At 38.0% G+C, this 23600-nt stretch overlaps 3 protein-coding genes and 1 pseudogene across 5 annotated transcripts; 3 read left to right on the forward strand and 1 right to left on the reverse strand.

Moving 5' to 3' along the window:
* The first annotated feature begins 394 nt into the window (after positions 1 to 394).
* Positions 395 to 4927, forward strand: LOC126625776 (truncated transcription factor CAULIFLOWER A-like). 2 transcript variants are annotated; one of them, XM_050294842.1, is made up of 8 exons: positions 395 to 784; positions 2102 to 2180; positions 2844 to 2908; positions 3024 to 3123; positions 3281 to 3322; positions 3576 to 3617; positions 3706 to 3821; positions 4515 to 4927. In XM_050294842.1, the coding sequence occupies exons 1-8, from the start codon at positions 600 to 602 to the stop codon at positions 4648 to 4650; spliced, it is 765 nt and encodes a 254-aa protein (XP_050150799.1). In that variant the 5' UTR covers positions 395 to 599; the 3' UTR covers positions 4651 to 4927. The 2 variants fall into 2 exon arrangements, with proteins under 2 accessions (XP_050150799.1, XP_050150798.1); XM_050294841.1 differs by having other exon boundaries at positions 396 to 784; positions 4512 to 4927.
* A 4161-nt stretch (positions 4928 to 9088) lies between these two features.
* LOC126625775 (universal stress protein PHOS32-like) lies at positions 9089 to 10776 on the forward strand. 2 transcript variants are annotated; one of them, XM_050294840.1, is made up of 3 exons: positions 9089 to 9480; positions 9597 to 9676; positions 10359 to 10776. In XM_050294840.1, exons 1-3 carry the CDS (start codon positions 9141 to 9143, stop codon positions 10647 to 10649), a joined length of 711 nt encoding a protein of 236 aa, XP_050150797.1. In that variant the 5' UTR covers positions 9089 to 9140; the 3' UTR covers positions 10650 to 10776. The 2 variants fall into 2 exon arrangements, with proteins under 2 accessions (XP_050150797.1, XP_050150796.1); XM_050294839.1 differs by having other exon boundaries at positions 9093 to 9480; positions 9591 to 9676.
* A 78-nt stretch (positions 10777 to 10854) lies between these two features.
* On the reverse strand, positions 10855 to 13685 carry LOC126625779 (ADP,ATP carrier protein ER-ANT1-like; annotated as a pseudogene).
* Positions 13686 to 17166: 3481 nt separating this feature from the next.
* LOC126626830 (hexosyltransferase GAUT11-like) lies at positions 17167 to 22202 on the forward strand. The gene is made up of 2 exons (XM_050296235.1): positions 17167 to 17805; positions 20371 to 22202. Exons 1-2 carry the CDS (start codon positions 17653 to 17655, stop codon positions 21823 to 21825), a joined length of 1608 nt encoding a protein of 535 aa, XP_050152192.1. The 5' UTR covers positions 17167 to 17652; the 3' UTR covers positions 21826 to 22202.
* The last annotated feature ends 1398 nt before the right edge of the window (positions 22203 to 23600 follow it).

Raw genomic sequence — 23600 nt, forward strand, 5'->3', positions numbered from 1 at the left:
AGCCATTCGGGTAATCATAGTGCCTCTGGCCAATCCCAATTCGACAACGTTTTTGACGAAACCACTCTGGTTTCCAATCCCACCTAATCTCATCTTATAGCGGTTTTAAAATATCCTATAAATATATCATATAAATACAAGAACGAATCTGTCCTCGTATATTGACAGAGAAAGAGAGACACCAAACCACCTACTTGCTATCTATTAACCTATTTTATATAAGGAAAACTAATAAAAATGACTTAAAATTTTTGAATTTTAACGATAATTACAAAATAAAGGGTAATGTGAATAGTTTCAGTATTAACTTTTTAGTGTAAAAATGTAATTTTTTGTTAAAATAAACAGTACTAGAAACTTTACATTAAAGTTTCATTTTATATATACAAAGAAAAGAAAGAAAGAGGGGGGAGAGAGAGAGAGAGAGAGAGAGCAGAAGCCGGTTCTTTCTCTCCCATTTTCATGGTTTCTTGGTGGCCTTTCTGGTTTCTCTAAATTAAGAGATCAGTTCACCGGGAAGGACCTTATATATAACTAGGACATTATTAGTTATTAATATATATATATATATATAATAATAAATAATTGTACAAGAGATTATGGGGAGGGGAAGGGTGCAGCTGAAGAGGATTGAGAACAAGATCAACAGGCAGGTGACCTTCTCAAAGAGAACGTCAGGGCTGCTGAAGAAAGCTCATGAGATTTCTGTACTTTGTGATGCTGAGGTTGCTTTGATTGTCTTCTCTACCAAAGGCAAGCTTTTTGAGTACTCCACTGATTCCTGGTATATATGTACCCTCTCAACTACCCTTTCTTTCAGCTACTATGTATTTTTTTCCCAAAGAAACCTCGGCGGTACGATTGAAGTTCATTGTTCTTCTCGATTATCTTTTTTACTCTGGTTTTTTAGGGCGTGCTATATGCTTCAGTTAAATTATTTGGCAATTTTTCTACCCGTACGTTACATTTTTTTTCACATGCGGTGCTTTTAATATGGGATACCCTTCTTCTGGTTTATGCTGTTGAATTTTCTTGCTTCACAATTGTGTTTCCCTTAAATTGATTCTTAAAAAATATATCAAATTTTCTTGAGTTTCTTTTGTGGGGATTTTCTCTCTCTTTGATTTCATGCAAAGACCAGCTGTTCGTTGAGGGACCAGTGTACCACTGGAAAGGGGGAGAGACAGACTGGGTATAGTGCTGGTGTGTGCGTGAGAGAGAGGGAGATGGAGAGGGAGAGAGAATATATAATCCTCCGTATCTATGTGAAGGTAGGATAAACCTGTTCATCCATATAAAACAAAAACGGAAATAAGATTACTTTTCGTGATGATAACATGTGGTGTCTTTTCGCTGATCTTCTTGGGGAGAAAGTGGCTAGCTAGACAGGTTACTGTAAAACAGACTGAGTGAAGAGATTATTTAAACCCAAATTAATTTGGTTTGGATCCCTAATTCAATTATTCAAAGGATCTCCCAACCAGTCATTTTAATTAACAATAAAATACGACGGACTTCCGCTTTGTTGGACTTTTGAAACGTAGCTAGACCAGCTGGAGTATCCTATCTTTTCTTTCTTGTTTTAACACACACACACACACACACATATATATATATAGGTTTGTATGTGTGTTTGTGTTATATAGGCATTTATCTGTGTTCAGATTTACATATAAATAGTAATGAATTAATTGTTGTCTGTGAGTAGAGTTTAGATTACACTCTCGCGCAAGGGTTTGCGTGTTATATATATATTTGTTTTGTGAGTGGCATTATTTTCTTAACCACTTGTTTCTACCTTAGCTAGAGGATATCCTATAAGCAAATATAGTGCATCAAATCAGCATGACGCAGCTTATGTAAGACCCCATACTTAAAACTATTTCAAAAAGCTATACCATAAGAAGTCCATTACACCATCGATAATATCGTGTTACCTGTTTCCTTCTAAAATTCATTTGTCAGCATTTGCATGCTTGTTATTTAACATAAGAAACACGAGATTTTTATTAGTTTCATAGTTTTTATATGCATAAGGTCTGTCTTAAATACTATGACTACTTACTGGTAGATAATTTCGTTTCGTTTTTCATATTAACAGCATGGAAAGGATCCTGGAAAGGTACGAAAGATACTCACATGCAGAGAGGCAGCTTCTTGCAAATGATAATGAATCCACTGTATATGCCGCCACACCCTCCTCTATCGTTTATTGAAAGGCAAACAAAATTTTAGAAGATTTTTTATTTTTTTTCTAAAATCTTCTTTTCATGTTTCAAGCTATACAAAGCTAACTTGAGTTCTGACCAAACGTGGCTTCCGGCCTGGCTTTCCGTTTTATCTGAAAGCCAAAAGGAACACCATGAATTTGGCATCCATTAGTGTTAGTTTCCTGTAGAGGAATCAGTTTCCTAGCTTAGGGGCTGCATGATAATCATTTTGTTTGTAGCTTTTCACCTTTTCTTGATATGGAGAGAAGGAATGTAATGGAGGAATGTGTAATGAAAGGACGGTGGAGGGAAGGAGAAGGGGGAAATGAAGGAGAATGCAGGAAAGAAAAACTAGAAACGGAAACCTACTAAAAATTGGTTTTTAAGTTTTTAGTTTCCATTTTGTCTACTCTTCCATCTACATTTGTTTCACTCCTTCCCTTCCTCCACCTTTGCGCATCCCTCTTTTCTCCCTTGTATCCCCCCCCCCCCAAACCCCTCTATTCCTAACAAAAGTGAAAATTAAAACTGAAAAGAAATAGTTATCAAACGTGTCCTTAGCTAGCTTACTTTTCTCGTGTTTTTTTATTTGAAACAGATCATTCATGCCATATATTTATTCTTGTTTTATAGGGGAACTGGACTCTGGAACATGCAAAGCTCAAGGCTAGGGTGGAGGTTTTACAAAGAAATCAAAGGTATACCAAGTTCAAGTATAAGTATCCCTCTTTAATTCCGTTATAATTGATAATATAAAGGTCAAGTAATCAGTACTGAGCATACTACTTTTCACTGATCTTGGTTGGTTTGCAGTCATTATATGGGAGAAGATCTCCAAATCTTAAGTTTCCAAGAGCTTCAGAATTTAGAGCAACAGCTTGATTCTGCACTAAGGCGCATAAGGTCAAGAAAGGTAAAACCAATGATGAACAAATTAACCCTCAGAAAGTTTTTTGGTACATAGACTAAATTAATATTGGGTTTTTACTTTTATTTTAAAGCTTTTTCATTTTTATTTTTCCGAAAAAAGGATAACTGATTGGAATATGATGAATTTTTCATCCATACAGAACCAAGTCATGTACGAATCGATTTCTGAGCTCCAGAAGAAGGTAAGCCTGAGCTAGAAGGCATTTTATATAGAGAATGAGAACAACACATCCTTTCCCTAGTGCTACACATTCTTGTTTGCTGTTTTCGTTTGATTTATTCGATGACCAAAACCAAACTGGAGTGTGTAAGAGGAGAAGAATAGTGTGCAATTTTCATTTCATTTTATATATGCACGCAAATACTTGCATATATAAATCCATACTTCTGTAACAGTAATGGTAGATCATTGTCTGTGTGTGTCTTGCATGACAGGATAAGGCATTGCAGGAGCAAAACAACTTGCTGGCAAAGAATGTACGTAACAATATGTATGTAGTGTGTTTAAAAATATTTAATTTCGTAATTCTCATCGTACTGTATATTGTGTATTTAATTGAACTAGGTAAAGGAGAAGGAGAAAGCAGTAACTTCACAGGCACAATTGGAGCATGCGCAGAAGCAGAGCTTGGACTCCTCCTCCACCCTTCTACCACAGGAATTGCAGTACTTGAATTTCAGGTTAGCCTTTCCCTGTGTTTAGTTTGGTTTATTTTTTATTTTTAAATAGAGATGGAGAGAAAATATATGGGAAAAACGAGGAATGAAGGATGATTGGAAGGTGGTGGGAGGGAGGAGAAAAAAATGAAGATTATATGAAAACAAAAATGTCAAGACCCGTCTGATAACCACTTGGTTTTAGCTTTTAGTTTTGTATTTGTTAGATATGAGGAAAGTATGGTTGAAAGGAGGAGGGGTGAGGAAGAGAGAATGTATAAGGAATGGTACACAAAATGAACACTAAAAATATAAAAAAACTATTTCAAGTTGTTTTCACTTTCAAGACAATCTTCTTTATTTTGTTTCTCTCGCTAGCTCTCAATCACCACCCTTCTTCTTCCCTCATTTCTTCTATACTTTCTCCGTATCTCAAACATAAAAACTTAAAACTTAAAACCAAAAACCAAATGGTTATCAAATAGATTCTCAAATTTTTATTTTTACTTTCCACTGTGTATGTCATTCCTTTCACATTTCTTCCACGGTCCAACCTCCACTCTTGATTTTCATTGTTTGTTTCTCTCACTATTTTCTCCATCTGTAACAAAATTAAAGACAAAATAGTTATAATACAAGTTAAATTAATTGGTTTATGAACGTGTATATATATATATATATATATATACACACACACATATTATTTTGCTGCAGCAGGTCCAATTACCACCAGGCTATTAGATCAAGTAATGGAATATCAGGAGATAATCAGCAGGATGGAGATGAAACCGCGACTCCACATAGACCTAACACGCTGCTGCCTCCTTGGATGCTCCGCCACCTTAATGAATAGAAGCATTTCATCACCATGAAATAATATATCCAAATAATATTAAAACACCAATTAATCAAGCAAACATACTACACTTATATATGTATACCTAGAAATTAATTGGTATGTGCCTGATCAAAACCCTAGCCTCGATCTAGCTCCAGATGTGTATCGTATATTGGAATTCAATTACTAGAATTAATAGCCCAAAAACTGTGTTAGGGGTTGTCTACCTCTTGTAATTAATGTACTATTTTCAAATTAACTTAGGAAACGTGCATGTGCGCACTTTGTCCAATATGGATTTGCTACTTAATTTTTCTGTTCCTTCTGGTTTCTGGTTGCTCGTGTGATTGAGGTGAATCTTGCAATATCAATGTTTATAGTATTAACGTCGTAGATGTGGGTTATATCAATTAGTCATATATATTACCGTATTAGAGCAGTTAAGTATAGATCTAGTAACTCTATAAACTCTATGCATAGATTACATCAATCTTGAAGTTCTAGTGCCACAAGTTGAACCTGTGAGTGTAGATTAGCTATGAGCTAGGTAGCTAAATGTTTAAAAGTACTAAAAACCAAACCCACATTTTAAAAACAAAATGTAAATATATAACATTCTAGAGTAGTTGGTCCTTATCATTTTAGTGGTACATTAAATGCAATGTATGCGTTCCTACGTTATCAGTTCTCAATAGGACATAGCAACTTTCATAGTACACATACACTACTACCGTGATCTTCTATGAGGTGAAATCCTTCGCTCTAGAGTACAGAGAAGAAGTGTGTGTGTGTGTGTGTGTGTGTGTATCAGGAGGCCAAGTGCAACTGTAGAGCTATATATTTCAACCCTAATGACTTTCATTTAGCTTTTTTCTTTCTTTTTCTTATTGAGTAAAGGAGAGTGAAATCGGACTCCAGATTAATGTGTACGTGAGTAGAGAGAGTAGAATTCCTTTACCATATACACATGAAAACTTTGCCCAAAAACTAAATTAGTAGTGTGAACCAGTGAGTGGATGATCATAGACAGTAGAGATAAATATGTATTTCCGAATACAAACAAAATCATCATGCAGTCTGCCACGTCTGACTTGCACTTAGCCATATGTAGCAGTTTCATTATCTTCTAGAATATATTACAAATTAATCATTCGTTTGATCTTTATCTCCTAATGATCTGTTTATTCTGTTGGCTAGTGATGTATTGCTAATATATTAATCATTAGTCAATAAATTTGGCAGACTGGCCGGCGACATTCTTCTAATTAATCAGTACATAAATAGTAAGTTGGCTCGCTCGCTCTCTTACTCTCCCAATCCCATGGTTAATACACGATCGAATTATTCGCCTCAAAAACCAATCACTTGACTTGTTTGGTGGAATGAACCTTATTTTACATCTAAGCAAATTGCTTATAATCTAAAGTAGGTTGGAGAAGACACTTAGAGCAACAATAAGTTCTATACAAAACACATCAACTCAAACCCGCTGATGGTGTAGAAGCCAGACTTGTGGCCAAGAGGAGGCTAAAATGCCTCTGTGAGTCTTTCCAGCCCCAAGAAGAGGTGGATAATCGTGGCTTGCCATCAGTTGTCCCCCTTTAAAAAAAATAAAAATAATAAAATTCAATTGAAGTAGAAACTATTTGTCTATTCAATTACCATGCTCTAACAATCTCTAATTTATGTATGGGTAAATTATACTTTACCACCTCAGGTTTGGGGTCAATATCAATTCCTTACAACATCTTTAAAACATTTCACTTTCATAGCTCAAGTACTATTTTATTTCAATATAACACATCCGTTACATTTTCTATCAATTGATCCGTTAAAAGCTGACGTGACTGCCACATTTGTGCCACGTAGTTGCCAAATTGATGCCACGTGGCAAAAAAATAATTTTTTTATTACCCAATTGGGAAAAAAAAAAAAAAAAAAAAAACTTGAAAACCCAGAACCCCACCCCTCTTCTCCCTACCTAGCATCCCTCTTACCCTGCAACCCAATCCCACAAATCCCACCGACCCTCATATCCTCTCTCCAAAAATCATTCCCTTCACTGTCTTCATCCCCATCTCGAATCCCAACACCACCGAACTGCTCACCTCCCACTTCACATGCCCTTCCTCATCCACCCTCTTCATAGCCTCCTCTATCCACCTGTCACCGACACCCCCGCCCCTGCAAGTTCCAATCTTTAAGGTCCTAAGCCGCTATTCCAGCATCCGGTTCGACCAATCAAGCTGTTCGAACCGCTGATCCACTCCTACTTCATCTGCTGCTTTTTCAGCGGTGCTTAAAGAGAGGGTCGACATGGTGGAGTTGTCAATAGAGCAGACAATGATGGTGGTGCGGTCATTGATGTCAGCGACAAGGTGGGTCAGGGTGAGGTAGTGGTTAAAGGTCAAGAACTCGGGGTGCTTCGCGATAAGGCGTGTGATGTTGTGTGCTTTGGTGAGGATGGTGAGGAATGTGAGCGTGAGGAGAAAGGCACCGACGGTGGTGGCCCGACGGAGTTGCATTGTGTGGGTTTTGGATTTGGGGGTTCGGGGTTCGAGAGAGAGAGTGAGGAGAGTGGAGGAGGGTCGAGGGAATGGGTTTATGGGTTTCAAATTTTATTTTAGTTTTTTAAATGGGTTTTTGGATTTGGATTTGCTAGGTTTTGTTTCAAGCCATGGCAAGTGGAATTGTAGGGATTTGCAATGTTTGGTCCATGGCGAGGAAGGGATGAAGGGTGCAGGCATGGAGGAAGGGGTGTCACATCCTGGCCTGAGCCCCCACCACATCCCAGGCTCAACTTCATCGTAGCACGATATTATCCGTTTTGGGCCCTGACCACGCCCTCACGGTTTTGTTTCTGGGAACTCACATGAGAACTTCCCAGTGGCTCACCCATCATGGGATTGCTCTTGCGCGAACTCACTTAACTTCGGAGTTCTGATGGAACCCGAAGCCAGTTAGCTCCCAAAATGCCTCGTGCTAAGTAGAGATGAGAATATATATATAATGCTTACATGATCCACTCCCCTAGGCGATGTGGGATGTTACAATCCACCCCCCTTAGGGGCCCGACATCCTCGTCAGCACACCTCCGGCCAAGGATTGGCTCTGATACCAAATTGTCACATTCTGACCCGGGCCCTCACCACATCTCAGGCTCGACTCTATCGTAGCACGATATTGTTCGCTTTGGGCCCTGACCACGCCCTCACGGTTTTGTTTCTAAGAACTCACATAAGAACTTTCCAGTGGGTCACCCATCATGGGATTGCTCTTGCGCGAACTCGCTTAACTTTGGAGTTCCGATGGAACCTAAAGCCAGTGAGCTCCCAAAAGGCCTCGTGCTAGGTAGAGATGAGAATATACATATAAGGCTTACAGGATCCACTCTCCTGGGCAATGTGGGATGTTACAAGAGGCATGGAGAGGAAGGGATGAAAGATGCAGGGAGGGAGGGGATGAAGATTATGGGTTTTTGGGTTTTCAAAATTTTTTTTTATTATTATTTTTTTCCAACAAGGTAATAAAAATTTATTTTTTTTGCCACATGGCACAAATGTGGCAGCTATGTCAGCTTTTAACAGATCAATGGATGGAAAATGTAATATATGTATTATATTGAAATAAAATAGTACTTGAGGTATGAAAGTGAAATGTTTTAAAGATATTGTAAGGAATTGAAATCGACCCCAAACCTGAGATGGTAAAGTGTAATTTACCCTTTATTTATTTTTCTTCTAAATTATTGAACTTGACGTGTTTTGTATAGAAAGCTTACTTAATTATATACGAAAAGCCATTGTAATCTAATTTGATTTATTTTAGTTTGATAACGTAAAAGGTGTGAGAGAGCTTATGTTGTTGCTATTGTTCAATTTTTCCAATGTAACATTAAACTTCATAATTAATGTTACACCTTTTGTCTACAAAATGTTCAGATTGTATGTTTTTATTTCTTTCTAGTTGAAAATTTGTGTTTTGCTATCGCGATTGGCCTAGGAGTGTGCCCTATTAATCCGAGAGATAATGAGATGCTTAATTTGATTTTAATATTGGGAAATGATGCATCTCTAAACTCCTTGACTTGTTCTCTCGTCATACAAGCATACTGTACTAAATTCTGATTTATATATATCTATGCATGTTATACGTATCTAGTAGTTTGGTGATGGGCACCCTGTATGAAAAAGTATAAATATCGTACCATTCCATTTTTTATTTTTTTTGGGAAATTAGTCAAACTCCCAGCTACTGGTTTTCTTCTAGTGTGGGATGTATGGGAACAAATAACTATATATGAAATGAAGTCTACAAATTAATTCATGGAAAGCACGTTCAAGAAGTGGCCTACCACATAGAAAAACAAAACAAATAAACAAAACAAGGAATAAATGCCCTTGAAAAAACAAAAGGTTAATTCCACGTCTAGGCCTAATTATTTGTATATTTATACATGCATAGCCAGCCATTTTTCCCACCGGCAAAACCAATATTATCAACAAATGAGCAGGAAATATGCGAGACTGTGTGGTGCCCGGCCGACTGTTTGTCTTCCAATCCATTCACTGTCTCTCTGGTCGAAACGCAAGTCTAGACGGCGTTCCGGTTCCGTCGAAGCTACTACTGATCATAACAGCACAAAGTTCTTGAACAATATTAGCAGCAGGAGGGATGACGACTTGGGTAGTACTGCAGAAGGTGTGAAAAATGGGAACAAGATAATGGTTGTTGTGGATTCAAGCCTTGAAGCTAAGGGAGCTCTCGAATGGGCACTATCCCACACTGTCCAATCCCAGGACACAATTGTTCTTCTTCATGTAGCTAAACCCTCCAAACAACAAGGTCAGAAAACTGAGATTAATCTTTTTTTTTTTTTTTTTAATTATCTTGTTGCATTGATGTTAATTAACATATAAGCCTAATGTGCTAAACTACTATTGATTAATTTGCAGGTGCAGACTCAAATGGGAGCACTAATTTAAGGGATTTTGAACTGCTTCGCTCGATGAAAAATGTGTGCCAAAGGAAAAGGCCTGGGGTAAGTTTAATTCACAAATTCTGTGTTTTCCCCAATTTTGTTTCTGTATAATAGCAAAACTAGTAATGAATATATTTAGTGATAAAATGTGAGTATCTAACCCTGATCAGTTAACAATGAGAAACTCTACGATCATTTAAACATTTATACAAGGCTTTTATTTTCCCGACGTTGTTGGATTTTACTCTTATGTGCATAACCATTTAATCTAATAGGACCCAATCTCCATTATAAAAGTCTTGAGTTCAAATTTCGCAGCGGAAAATAGTATACTTTTTAACTCATATCAATAATTTTGTCAATGTAGATCAATCATAGAGATGCCAACTATATATATATATATATATATAGGCCTTTTAAGGGAAGGGATCCCCATTTAAAAAAAAAAAAAATAAGAACACCCTGTTGACCGTTAGATTTAGCTTTAATGAAATTTTGTGGTTGAGATTAAATCACATGCCACAAAATCTCAACCACAAAATTTCATTAAAAGCCAAATCTAACGGTGTTCCCTTTTTTTTTTTTTTTTTTTTGAAAAATGAGGATCACTTCCCTTAAAGACGTCCTATGTGTGTGTGTATATATATATGTATACAAATAAAGATCTTTGTTAAACAAATGTGAAAGGGTGTACCATTATCTTTGATATTTCGTTTGTATTGACAATTGAAAATTGAAATAGGTGGAAGTGGAGGTAGCAATGCTTGAAGGGAAAGAAAAGGGCCCAATAATAGTGGAAGAAGCAAAGAGACAAAGGGTGTCCCTACTTGTTCTTGGCCAAGAAAGAAAGAGGTCGACTTGGTGGCAGCTAATCAAGAGGTGGACAAGGAGCAGATCATCGGGGGAGGTTTTTGTGGAATACTGCATTCAAAATTCTGCATGTATGACGATTGCTGTGAGGAGAAAGAGCAAGAAATTGGGAGGTTACTTGATCACCACTAAGCTTCACAAGAATTTCTGGCTTCTAGCTTGATTGAAATGCGTGCAAATTACAGTTTGACACATGTACAATTTTTTTTTTTTTACTGAAATTCAAGAAAATATTTTTGCATACATGTCAAATTCCGATTGGAAATGATTTCCGTACTCATTTGCTCGCCCATGCACACCCTTGTTTATTTCTGACATTGGATGTAATAAGTTAAACAAGAATCGAGAGACAAAAATAAACAAGGATGTCCAAAAAACAGAAATTTCCAATCCTGGTTCATTTTCAATGAGAAACGACTGTTACATGTAAAAAGCAAAGTAATTTCCAAGTAGCAATGTGGAATCTATGTGTTTGGTATGGTAGTGTGTATAGGGGGCGGTGCCGACAAATATGTAGCACTCCTCTGCTGTCTCCCCATACAAGACATGGTTGTGGTGACTACAAAAATGCTTGTAAAAATTGGATGTCAAGGAAACGTGTTTGAATTTAAGTAGCCTTGATTGGAGACTTTAAAAATCATATAAAATGATCAAAGACAAGAAGTTACAGGGATTTGGTTGAATTTGCATTGTAGTTGTGGACTCAACCCTAAGTGATTGACACCAACTGCATAGCAGCTTCTGAGTTGCATCTCTGAAAGTTCTTGTACCAGACTTTGCAATTTTGAGTCAATCTCCTTCCCTCTTGTAATTCCCAAGCAAAACATCAAAACCAAATCTCATGGCAAATTTGAGATGAAGAGTTTTTCTTCACAAGCAAGTTACTTCAAATACAAAGGCGGAGCGAAATCATATTCTCTGTACATTTTGAATAGCAGAAAAAGAACAATGCTTTGAGAGTTGAACGCAGACGTAAATTGGAAGACAAGAACAGCTTCTCTGTATTCCATCTTCACTCAGCATTACGTCTCGGCAGTGACAATCTAATTCCCATCTGAAAAAGAAACTCCATTGAAATTGAAACAGCATGATTTCCATGCGCAAATGTGGTATGTGTAGGTTAAAAGCGCAATCCTACCACTGGCAATGCAAATAATTGAGTATAATTATTCAACTTCACCTTAGGATTTTCCTCAGGCATTCCAAGAAGCAGCAGTGTCAATTTCATCAACAACCTTCCCCACCTTGTCATGCCCTTTTCCTCTTTGCCTCTTTCTTCTTAAGTCTGTTTACAATCTGTGTAAGAATGAATCAAATGAAGAGGTAACACTTGTATACAAATCTGATGTCGTGACATTTACTTGAAAACTGTTTGTCGTGGATCAAACGAATGACCATGTCTATGCGCCATGTCTGGCCTTTCACTTCAATACTCTTTGATGTAGCTCAAAAGAATAACCTTGTCAATCTATGTGCCACGTCCTGGCCCTTACTTCATAACTTTTTGATGTGGCTCAATAAAATAACCCTTTCTATACGCAACTCTCTGGAGCTGGTCATATCCTGCAAGTACCCCAGCACCGGCAACTCCTAGAAGCATATTTGCAGTTACTCCTCGGAACAGTGCTTTGAAACCCTCAAGGTGAACAATCTCCCGAAATGCATGCAAGGCGTTGCGATACTTTGACGGTTGTCCTGACGTTAGCATCATTCTCCGCCGAATGGTATCAAATGGATAGGCGCAGACCCCGGAGAATGTTGTAACACTCCAGCCAAACAAAAAACTAGCCAAAAAATTCCCCTGTAAAAATTCAAACGATATAAACTTTGAGGCACGGGATCATTTGAGGGTTTTCAAGGAAAGCACATTGGTAGTACGAACCAATGATTTAGACAAATGCGAATACATTCCCTTTTGAATTGTTCAGGTAATATTGAGATGCTCACCCCCAAAGGACCAACCAAAACAATAGGCTTCATGGTGTCATAAATCCCAAACTACATTCCTCGATACATCGTAATTCCAATAATTGAAGCCCCAAAACCTCGATAGAGCCCCACCATTCCATTACTAGATAAGGTTTTACTGTAAACATCTAGAATCCATCTGAACTGGTGTTGACCATTGACTGCAGAACCCCTCCCATCGGTGCCTAGCCGCGTACGGGCATAGTCTAGATGATATAGAAACAATGAAGTACTTGCTCCAGCAGCACTTCCTGAAGCCACATTTCCAGCAAAGCACATTATGCACCCATCTTTCTCTTTTGAGCAGCCAAAGATGCTTTTGAAGTAACCTCTAAATGCAAAGTTGAAGGCCTAATAGCATTCCAAATTATGTTCGGCGAGGACTGTCAAAACATGACATTCATTTGATTTAACATAGCATACCAAAAGTTTCCAGGTCTCAAGAAAAATGTAAAATGTGCAAACTCTCCACAATCTTATGCAATGCCGACTGATGTAATTAAGAAAATAAGTGGTTTTCTATTATAAAGATGATAAGGTATTCGTAGACTTTTTATCCAAAACACAAATAGCTAAGACAAATGCGTAAAGCGTCCTATTTTTTCATACAACACACGAATACAATCCGAAATTCAGCGAGCATTTCTGATAGTCACATCCCCTAAACTGAACTGATTTCTGAATGAACCATTTCGGTGCAAGTATCAGCAATTCGACCAAGGGAAAAACGTCTTGAAAAGTTAAGACACATTCTAAAATTTGCTTGCTTTGATAGAAAACTAAACAAATACAAACTAATACGCAAGCACTCAATAGTTTCACTAAACAAATACAAAAACACTATTTAATCACTAAAAATTGATCATTCAATAGTTTCAATGTGGGAGAGTGGCGAAGATGAAGTACCTGAGTAGGAAAATATCGAATGGCATTGGCCTGGTTGCCTCGCCAAAACGACAACACGCCTTCCTCTCTAAACACCCTTGTAAAGCAATCACCAACACCCTTATAAGGTCTCTTAATCTGCCCTCTTTTTATCATCTCTCCCTGATTCTGCAGCAGAAGCTTCACTCTCTCAATGGGTGCTGCTGCACTCTTTGACACCAATGCTGCCATTCCCCCCATCACAAAATCCACAGAAAACTTCTCAGACTTTGTTGCCATTGCCAACCTCCCTCCCTCCCTCCCTCTCTCTCTCTCTCTCTCTCTCTCTCTCTCTCTCTCTCTCTCTAGACCTGAACAGTTCAAGCAAAAGCAGAAATGAACCAACAACCCAATCAAATAGGTGATAAAAATAAATCTTTTAGAAATCAAACCACCACCCCATGAAGGAAAAAAAAAACATATAATGTCATATAAATTTCCAAAAACCAACACATTCCAATCAAGTTTCCCTTTCAGTACTTTCTATCCCAAAAGCTGATGGGAAGAATATAAACCAAAAATTAGAGATGGGATTTTACATACCTTGAAAATTTATGGAGGGAAATTGAAAGGAGAGAGATGGTGGGCGTGGCGGGATTTCCCTTTTAGGGACGGATAATGGGCTGCTCTCCCACCACCCGATTTACAAAAGCGGCTTTTTTTAGAAGTAAAGTATGGAAATTTGGTGGAATCGCAATTCGCCGTCGATGACTCGGTTAACCGGCTTCTGGCTTGGGAGACGACTTTTGGGTCGTTGGATTATGTGGGAAAAAAACAAAACTGAAAGACGAAAGAACAGAAATAAGTGCGTTTGGTAGCCCTGTTATTTCTTAAAGATTCAAACATAAGAAAAAGGGCAGTTTAGTCAAACACGGCCTTAAGTAAAATTGGCAACATCTTGAAGTGGTACAGCCAAGATTGAGCTATCAAGACTAGAATTGATATATGAAGTACTTTTTAGTTTAAATAATCTTTGAGTTGTCATAACTCATTACTTTGGTCTATATTAACATTTTCGTTAAATGAAATGGTTGGTATGCCAAAAACACCAATCGTTCGCTTAACAATTTAACCGCGTCTTCTGTTCTTCACAGGCCAACTCTCTGCAATGGCGGAACCCTCAACCGTACTTGCACTCCTTGTGCAGCTCAGGACATGACGTGCTACGACTGCGAGTAGTGCAGGCCGGACACTAAGAACACACTTCTTCCCTCTGCCTGTTCGTCTCCGGCCAACTCGCTTCAATGGCGGAAACCGCAACCGCACTTACACTCCTTGTGCAGTTCAGGACATATGACGTGCTACGACTGCGAGTAGTGGAGGCCAGACACTAATTAAGAACACACTTCTTCACGCGTTCTGCCTATTTGTGTCCGGCCAACTCGCTTCAATGGCGTAACCCGCAACCCCGGATCCTCAGAGTGTGGAACCTGCATTGTTGAAGGGGATAAACAAACTGTAGCAGAACCCTTTATTACTCAGATTTTTTATTTTTTATGGTGCAGGCAATGAAGAGAAGCACATCGGATCTCCTAAAAGTGAAGAGGTAGTCCAAATCTAGTGCCTTTGCTCGAATCTGCTATCTAGTTAGTTAATAGTTAAATTTAAGGTTTTGCTTGTCGGTAGAGACTCCATAGCTAACACTTGAGGTGCAATAACCGGTTGGTAGAGGCACCCTAGCTACCCGACAATGCCAATTGTGCATGCAAACGCTACTTCAGATTTTGGATAGATGAAAACCATAATTGTAGAAGGGGAGCAGGAAATCGAACCCAAAATTCGAGTGCATGAGTAAATACTCGTGATCATTATATTGGAACACTTCTTGAAAGTTTGAGATACATTGATCATCCACTTTTATGCGTTTTTCCCATCCCATATTAATTTATTGACTCTTCATATATTCAATGTTACATTTCATCCTATTAGTTGATGATTCGTTTGAAAATACTTATTTAGGAAGTATATGTGCTCATAAAACGTTTTTATTAGCCACATGTTGAAGTTTCTATTGATTAAGTTCTTTTTGAAAAAGCACTTAAAAATGATTCCTGACATTCCATTTGATCTCTGATAAACGTTTTCAAGTGCTTTTATAACCCATAAGCACTCACTACAAGAAACGTGAGCAACGACTATCATAATTAATAATTATTTTGGTAGTTGTTGCTGGGGTAACATTAATGTTGCCAATGAGAAAATTGTGACAAAAAATTCAAATATATATTAACCTATCCTATTAGCTCTTTTGTAACTAGGTCATGGGTTGGAATCATGGAAACAACCTCTTAAAACATGCATAAAGTTGCATACGATCATGGGCTGATGAAAATAGGGACCAAGATAGTACCAAGACCACCCAAGTCTAGAAAATATACATATGAAAGTCTTCCAAGGAACTTCCGAATGTTTTTTTTTTTTTTTTTTTTTTTTTTTTTTTTTTTTTTTTTTTTTTTTTTAGAAAAAGGGGGACAACTGGTGGCAAGCCACATTTATTCACCCTTTCCAGGGGCCAAGAAGACTTATAGAAGCATTTCAGCCTCCCCCTGGCCACAAGTCTAGCTTCCACACAAACAACAGGTTTCGAACTCAAGACCTTCAATTTTTAATTTGAATGAAGCTCGTAATTCATTTTTTACTACAAGGCCACCAGCTCATGGGTAGCTTCTGAATGTTGGTATGAGTCTTTTTGTGCCTACTAAATGTTTGATGTGATGCATGCTAGGCATATCTTGACAAATGCATCAACATCACTCGCACAATTCTCTCTCTATCACTCATCAGATTGTTTCGGCATATGCTGATATATGTTGATATGTGTGCAACAAACTCACCAAATGTTCAACAAAATGTCTTAGTGAATAAATTGATATTTGTGTTGTTCATGCTCTGTTTCTATCTAAAAAACTTGTATTTAACACTAGAACACATTAAGGTTGAAATCCTAGATCCGCCACTATATACAGTAAATGTTCCTTTCCGGACCATCACAAAATGAAAAGCCTTATTGGCTTGAGAATGAATTAGTCACCATTGTGTTTTCTCAATTTCAACGTCATCATCACCTGGCAACAATTACCAAAATAATGACTAATTAGGTTAGTTTTGCTACTTTTCTTATAGTGACTTCTAAATCAGTAAACTTTGATCTTAAATATTATGAAAGCATTTACCATCCAAAAAGATTGTCTAAACAGTGCTTAAATCATTGTAAAAACACTTTTAAAGAAACCCGTAACATATTTGTATCAACCTATTAGTTTCTTAACAATGTGAACTATCAATGTGAATAAAAAGTTCGAACTTGTAACTTTTTTCTGTATTACAAGGACAAAGAGCAATACCACCGTACTCTAACTCGGCCTATAAAGGGTCATTGCAAACTAAATCTAAAAATATTACAATAAAGCATAATTAATTACAAAGCAATAAGTAAACTTCAAGCATTCGTTAGAATTCATCAAGAAACACAAAATTACACAGAGATCATATGAGAACAAATTCTCAAATCATATATTGAGACAGAGAGTATGATACCCTTAAGTTGATCGTATCACTTAATCACTGTTAGAATCTCAGAATATCGAAGGAAGTAGATTTAACAAATTAAACCGCTATCAAATCATATATATTGTTCATTAATACATAACCATTAGTACATACATGTATTAAAAAAAAAAAAACCAGAAATTGGTCGATTTGCATAATTGCATGGCAAAATTTATGGTAATTAATATCAGCAAAAATGGAAATTAATATGATAGCAAGTTAGCAACCTTCTTATTTGGAAATTTATAGGAAAAAAATCACACGGTCTGATGCGACGGACTTTGTGACTGTTTTATTTTCCCTCCCCAAAAACTTTAACACACACCATCTGCAATCTCTTCTCTGGTTAATATCTTCCGCATTTGCCGAAGCCCCCACACACACAGTGCCGACGACAGATCGCAAACTCGATCACTGTTTGCTCCCTCACCCAAGAGCTAAACACTCTGATTGTTCTTGCCCATCTCTTCAATTTTTCGATTCATTCGAAGCTGCCCGCCAGAGAGTGGGAGGAAAATACTGATTCGAAGGTGTGATTTATGCGTAAAGGTTGCGTTTTGATCGATTTTTTGGGTTGAAGACGGCGTTTGGCGGATGCCCAAGTGAGCAAAAACGGAGCTGATATGATTGGAGGGCGGTTTGCAGTGGTACGTTGATCGAATCTGGGACATGTGTCGGTGCGGATTCGTGATTTGGTGGTGAATTGTGGAGGAAATTAGTCCAAGATGCGGAGGCGGGCGGCCGAGTATCGGCGCCCGGTTCGACGGAGGTTTTCGAATTGGATCTGGGCGCTTTTTGGGCTCTTCTCCGTTGCAGGCCTGGTTTTGTTAGTTGTGAACCATAACCAGCATGAAGATCGGGTCGAACAACCCGTGCTGGTATGATTGCTCAGCTCTCCCATTGCTCCTTCTGCGTGTGTGTCTTTGATCTTGATTAGATAAACTGCGTGTTTAAGTAACATTTTAATTTGGTGTTGGTGGATGGAAATTTGGTATGCTTGAACTCTGTTGTTTAAATCTATTTGAGGTTGTTTGATGGCGAAATTTCGGATGAAGTATCGAAATGCAAAAATTGGGTTTTTTTTCTTGTTTGGTTAGACATTCTGTTGGTTGGAATGTTGATTTTTCTTTTTATATGCAGTCAGGGTGTATATAATCCTTTTGTGAGTGGATCTCTAGTTGGTGGCATTTAGGAAAGAACTCAACAGTTTTCCTATGACGGTAGCAATTCCGGCTGAATCAATTGTGGCTTTGTTATGATATGATCATTTGATTTCTGGCTGTTACCGTTAATATTGTGTTTCTGATTTCAAGTCTGGATTATATTTATAGTTAGCAGTTCCGTTCTCAAGCTAGAGATTATATACGGATTACAGACAACGAACGTCCATGCTAGGATTTCAATAGAGTTTCCATTCTCACTAGTTCAATGTGCAGAACTGTATTTTTACTTGCTCATAGTTGGGGTTAATTTACCGTTCCTGTTATTGGGTGGTAGATTAGCTAAGTGGTTGTGGTTTCTACGAGGAGTAAAACAGGCTGCCAGTTGCTTGGCGCCGATTGCTAGACGGAAGTTGTGTGCCGGGGCATGGATTGATAGACCCCCAACTTCCCTTGTTCATATCTTACCACGGGATGGCCTTTCATGCCCCAAACAGTGTGATTTTGATCATTGGGGAATTTTTGTACTGGTTCTTCCTTCTCTTTTTTCTGTTTTTTCCTTTTGCATCTCTTGACTGTTCATCCATGATCTGCCCTTGCTTTCATTTTAGAGTTTGGCCTGTGTGCCTTTTCTGGTTGTTAGTTTGGGCTGAGGCCTTAATACATTACACAATTTAAATGTTACGATGGGGTGGATAAAGTAGATTGGTAAGCAGTAAGCACACACTTTGTTCACACTAACCCAGATGTATATTGTCGTTATTTGGCTTGGGATTATTTGATAAACATCTTTTTTTTCGTTTTTATTTTGTCAACTGAATTGTTATTTGTATGCTTGTACTTATCGTTGCTTTTGTAGGACCTTGTGAATCCAATTGGAAAAGTCTCCCATGTGCTACTTCACTTAGAGATCGAACTGTTTCCCACATTTAAGTTCCTGCCAAATTATATCCTTCGGAGGATAGAACTTCTAATTGACCATTTGACATTGGTTTTATCTATTTGTACAATTGTAATGTGCAACACAGAGAGCACAATAAAAAGTGAATGTCACTGGATTTTCACGGTTCCACAATACTGTTGTCAACAATCACACATGGTTCTGTGTCCTGTACTTGGAGATCCTTTTGACCAGGCCATAGATGAGCTTATTGGAATTGTGCAATGTGTTGCTCTTAAACACCTTAGGCGAATTGTTCTTGGACTTTTTTGTCTGAAATCTATGTGTTGGTAATTTTTTCATGAGTTCTCAAATGATCAGTTTTACTATATGGGGTTTTTTATTTCCTCTCTAAACGCATGATTTATCTAGAGCCAAATTTGTGGAAATACACTTATATGCATCAAAATGCATTATCCTATTGTTATATTTAAAGCATACACGAAATTTTTGTCCCTTATTTATGAAGTTCCGCACTTCATAATTCATTTACTTTCAGTTCCCCTTCTAACGAACGTATTGACTGCTTCCAATGCATTTGGAATTTTCGTAAGACAACGGTCTGATATTCCTAATTCATTATGTGTTTGTGTTCTAATTAATGCAAGTCCTAAATCATAAAAATGCTGTACAATTAGCTCTCAATTACTCTGATGTGTTTGAGCCTGTGGTGAGGCATGAGAATCAGAACCATTCCATGCTATTCTCCCCTTCGTGATAACAAAATTTAGTTGGTCATTAAACAATACTTCATTCCCTCCATCTTTTTTCATGTTTTCTTAAATTTGAGAAAGTTCTAGTCATAAGCTAGCTTGAATTAACAATATAACACTGTGGGTTATATGCAGCTGAACCTTGACCCTGTACTCATAGAAGTAATTTAACAGATAATGTCAAAATTTGGATGGTCTCAAGAGGAAAATGTCTGAATTTGTGTGTTTTTGATAACAGATGATGAATAATCTGTTCATCATTTTTCACATTGAGCCAGCTATTATGGTTAGCAATATTTTCATGCTTTATAGGTCATATTTATGTACAATCTTTGGTTTGATTTGTACTGTAGGAATTGGAAGCGAGGTTCTGAATCTTGTATTCCTGGTTAGAAAAGTAGACGTTTTTGCTTTAGGTGTGGAAATCGGAAATGAGATTCTGAATTTTATTATCCTGGTTGGCAAAGTAGACGTTTTTTGCTTTTCTCACATCTCCCTTTTCTTAGTATGTAATTGTATCTATAAAAAGTGTATTTCCTCTTAGGTCGATGTGAATTGACTTTTGTTACTTTGTGATGTGGCTTGTCATTTTGTTTAGTGCCTTACTTGAATGTGACTGCCCTTCTGCAGGAGAGAAATACGAGACTTGAGCAGGTTGCTCATGAGAGTTTAAATTTTACTGAAGAAATATTGAGTGCTAGATCGTTTTCCAGGCAGCTAGCTGAACAAATGACGCTTGCCAAAGCTTATGTTATTATTGCCAAAGAGCACAATAACCTTCATCTTGCTTGGGAGCTTAGTTCAAAGATCCGAAGTTGCCAGCTTTTGCTGTCAACAGCTGCCATGAGGGGAGAGCCTGTGACACTAGAGGAAGCAGAGCCAATAATTAAAAGCCTATCATACCTTATATTCAGAGCCGAAGATGCACATTATGACATTGCAACCACAATAATGACAATGAAATCCCATATCCAAGCCCTTGAAGAGCGTGCAAATGCCGCAACAGTTCAAAGCACGGTATTCGGGCAACTAGCTGCTGAAGCATTACCCAAAAGCCTCCATTGCCTAAATGTTAAGCTCACAGCTGATTGGCTTAAAAAGCCATATCTGCAACGACTTGCAGATGAAAAGAGGAATTCTCCCAGACTCGTGGACAACAATACCTACCATTTCTGCTTATTTTCAGACAATGTGGTTGCCACCTCTGTGGTTGTCAACTCCACTGTCTCCAATGCTGACCATCCAAAACAGCTGGTCTTCCACATTGTCACAAATGGGATCAACTATGGGACAATGCAGGCGTGGTTCCAAAGTAATGATTTCAAAGGGTCCACAATAGAAGTGCAGAATATTGAGGAATTTTCTTGGTTTAATGCTTCTTATTCACCTATCATGAAACAGCTCCTTGATGCAGATTCGCGAGACTTTTATTTTGGTGGATATCAAGATATGGATGTTGTGCCAAAGCTGCGGAGCCCTAAGTATCTATCTTTGCTCAATCACCTTCGATTCTACATTCCAGAGATCTATCCGCAGCTGGAGAAGGTAGTTTTTCTTGATGACGACGTTGTTGTCCAGAAGGATCTGACCCCACTTTTCTCATTGGATTTGCATGGAAATGTGAATGGAGCAGTGGAAACTTGTCTTGAAGCATTTCATCGTTATTACAAGTATCTGAATTTCTCAAACCCAATCATCAGCGCCAAGTTTGATCCACAGGCATGTGGGTGGGCCTTCGGTATGAATGTCTTTGATTTAATTGCTTGGAAGAAAGCAAATGTAACTGCACGGTATCATTACTGGCAGGAGCAGAATGCCAATGGGACACTTTGGAGGCTGGGCACTCTTCCGCCTGGCCTTCTAACATTTTACGGTCTGACAGAGCCGCTTGATAGGAGATGGCATGTATTAGGACTGGGGTATGATCTGAACATTGACAACCGATTGATTGAGAGTGCGGCGGTGGTTCACTTTAACGGGTTCATGAAGCCGTGGCTGAAGTTGGCCATTGGCAGGTATAAGCCTCTCTGGGAGCGGTATGTAAATCAAAGCCACCCGTACCTCCAAGATTGTGTCACAAGCTAGAATGTGCTGCTTCTTGATTGCTCGTAATTCATGCGATCTCCGAGACTTTTAAACTCTCAATGCCGGAAAATATGGTTCCCGTTATTGTAGTCAGGAGTACAAAATTTTGAAGTAAAGTTTACCAGACAGTTATCATTTTTTTTTCTTTTCTGCATCATAGTTCCCTGAAAGGAAAAGAGCATTGTTTCTTATACATTTAGAAAGTTTACATGTACCAGGTGAAGAGTTGTGAGAGCTAAATTGACTTTTGCCTGAGATGGGGTTTTCTTTTTCCCCCTCTCTGCAAGCTGTAGAATTATTTGTTCCTTAGCAGGTGTTTGTAATAAATTTTCAGCCTCATTTGAGTTATATTATGCAACTGAACCAATTTTTTAGCAGTTTGTTTATTGACATAAACTGCAACATCTGGTTGTCTTTGTGGAGTTTTTATTTTTTATAAATATTTTCTTCTACAATGACTTGAGAAAGGAAGAAATGAATTCTGTTAAATATTGTTAATTAACTAATCATTTGCCGCTGCACGTAAGTTGAAGGTCTTAGGTTTGATGAGTTCGATTCTAATTAATTATAGTTTGCTCATCATCTGGCTTATTCCAAATCTCTCATAATTTCCAGCCTATAGAATGGGAGATTTGAACAAATTGAGAGTTGGGACCAAGTAACATATTCCTAATGAATTCTATTTATTTGGTACGTATAGATGACTAAACGATCTTCCGTTCGAATAACTAGTTGTAGAGATAATCTTTGAATGATGATTAAGAAGAGGAACAGTTTCGCATGATAAAAATATTTATTCAAAAATGGCGGATAAGGCAGTGCAGCCTATGGGGTGATTGCAAGTATATTTAATTTCAGCCATTAAAATGGTATCTCTCAATCCAATAAGGAAGTATATATAGTGCCATGGATATTCCTTCACCATATAAAAGGCTTCCAAAACCTGTAAACTTTATGTGCTGCATGCTGATGTACATTTGCCGCAACCGGAAAGATGTTCTTATTTCCAAATGGAGGTACATGAACAGATTGAGGCTTAAGGAACTTGGACCCCTCTCGCTAGAAGAAGCGTTTGAGCTTTTCTGTCGAGGAGTTTCCGACGTTGGACCCTTTTGGGATCATGTGTTAGGCTACTGGAAAGCAAGATAGGAATTTCCCGACAAAATATTGTTCTTGAAATATGAGGAAACGATAAAGGATCCCATTGTTTTCATGTGACGAGATTGGCTGAGTTCCTCGGCCAACCTTACGCGGCGGAGGAAGAGAGCAAAGGGGTGGTGCACCAAATTGTAAAGCTTTGTAGTTTTGAAAATTTGAGCAGTTGGGAAGTTAATAAAACCAGCAGGCCTAAGCAACAGCTTCCTCAGCATGTTTTTTTTTTTTAGTACAATGATATATTTTATAATAAGGAAAGGAAAATTATGGTGAGTATGAAATGTATATTCTATTATATGTCTAACGATTTACAAGAGAGTGCTCTTTATAGGAGCCAATGAACAGACAACAATCATTCATGGCTAATGGAAACAATCATGAAAAGCTAATGGACAGCTAGTGGACTAGACACAATCATGAATGGCTAATGGAAGCAATCATGAAAGGCTAATGGACAGTGGACTAGACGGCTAGTGGACAAGCAATCCATGTGTTGAGAAGAAGATTCCATTTTACGCCCCCGCAAGACGGTGGTCCCGTCAGAGATTGTGTCTAGTCCACTAGCTGTCCATTAGCTTTTCATGATTGCTTCCATTAGCCATTCATGATTGTGTCTAGTC

This window comes from Malus sylvestris, chromosome 6 (assembly GCF_916048215.2).
Source record: "Malus sylvestris chromosome 6, drMalSylv7.2, whole genome shotgun sequence".
NCBI lineage: Eukaryota > Viridiplantae > Streptophyta > Magnoliopsida > Rosales > Rosaceae > Malus > Malus sylvestris.

Excerpts from the sequence above, each read along its gene's own strand:
- LOC126625776 (XM_050294841.1), top strand. The coding sequence starts at position 600 with ATGGGGAGGGGAAGGGTGCAGCTGAAGAGGATTGAGAACAAGATCAAC. Across the intron at positions 3,124-3,280 it reads GGCGCATAAGGTCAAGAAAG|AACCAAGTCATGTACGAATC; the intron begins GTAAAACCAATG and ends TCATCCATACAG. Across the intron at positions 3,323-3,575 it reads TTTCTGAGCTCCAGAAGAAG|GATAAGGCATTGCAGGAGCA; the intron begins GTAAGCCTGAGC and ends CTTGCATGACAG.
- LOC126625775 (XM_050294839.1), top strand. The coding sequence starts at position 9,141 with ATGAGCAGGAAATATGCGAGACTGTGTGGTGCCCGGCCGACTGTTTGT. Across the intron at positions 9,481-9,590 it reads TAAACCCTCCAAACAACAAG|GTGCAGACTCAAATGGGAGC; the intron begins GTCAGAAAACTG and ends ATTAATTTGCAG. Across the intron at positions 9,677-10,358 it reads GCCAAAGGAAAAGGCCTGGG|GTGGAAGTGGAGGTAGCAAT; the intron begins GTAAGTTTAATT and ends AAATTGAAATAG.
- LOC126626830 (XM_050296235.1), top strand. The coding sequence starts at position 17,653 with ATGCGGAGGCGGGCGGCCGAGTATCGGCGCCCGGTTCGACGGAGGTTT. Across the intron at positions 17,806-20,370 it reads GGGTCGAACAACCCGTGCTG|GAGAGAAATACGAGACTTGA; the intron begins GTATGATTGCTC and ends GCCCTTCTGCAG.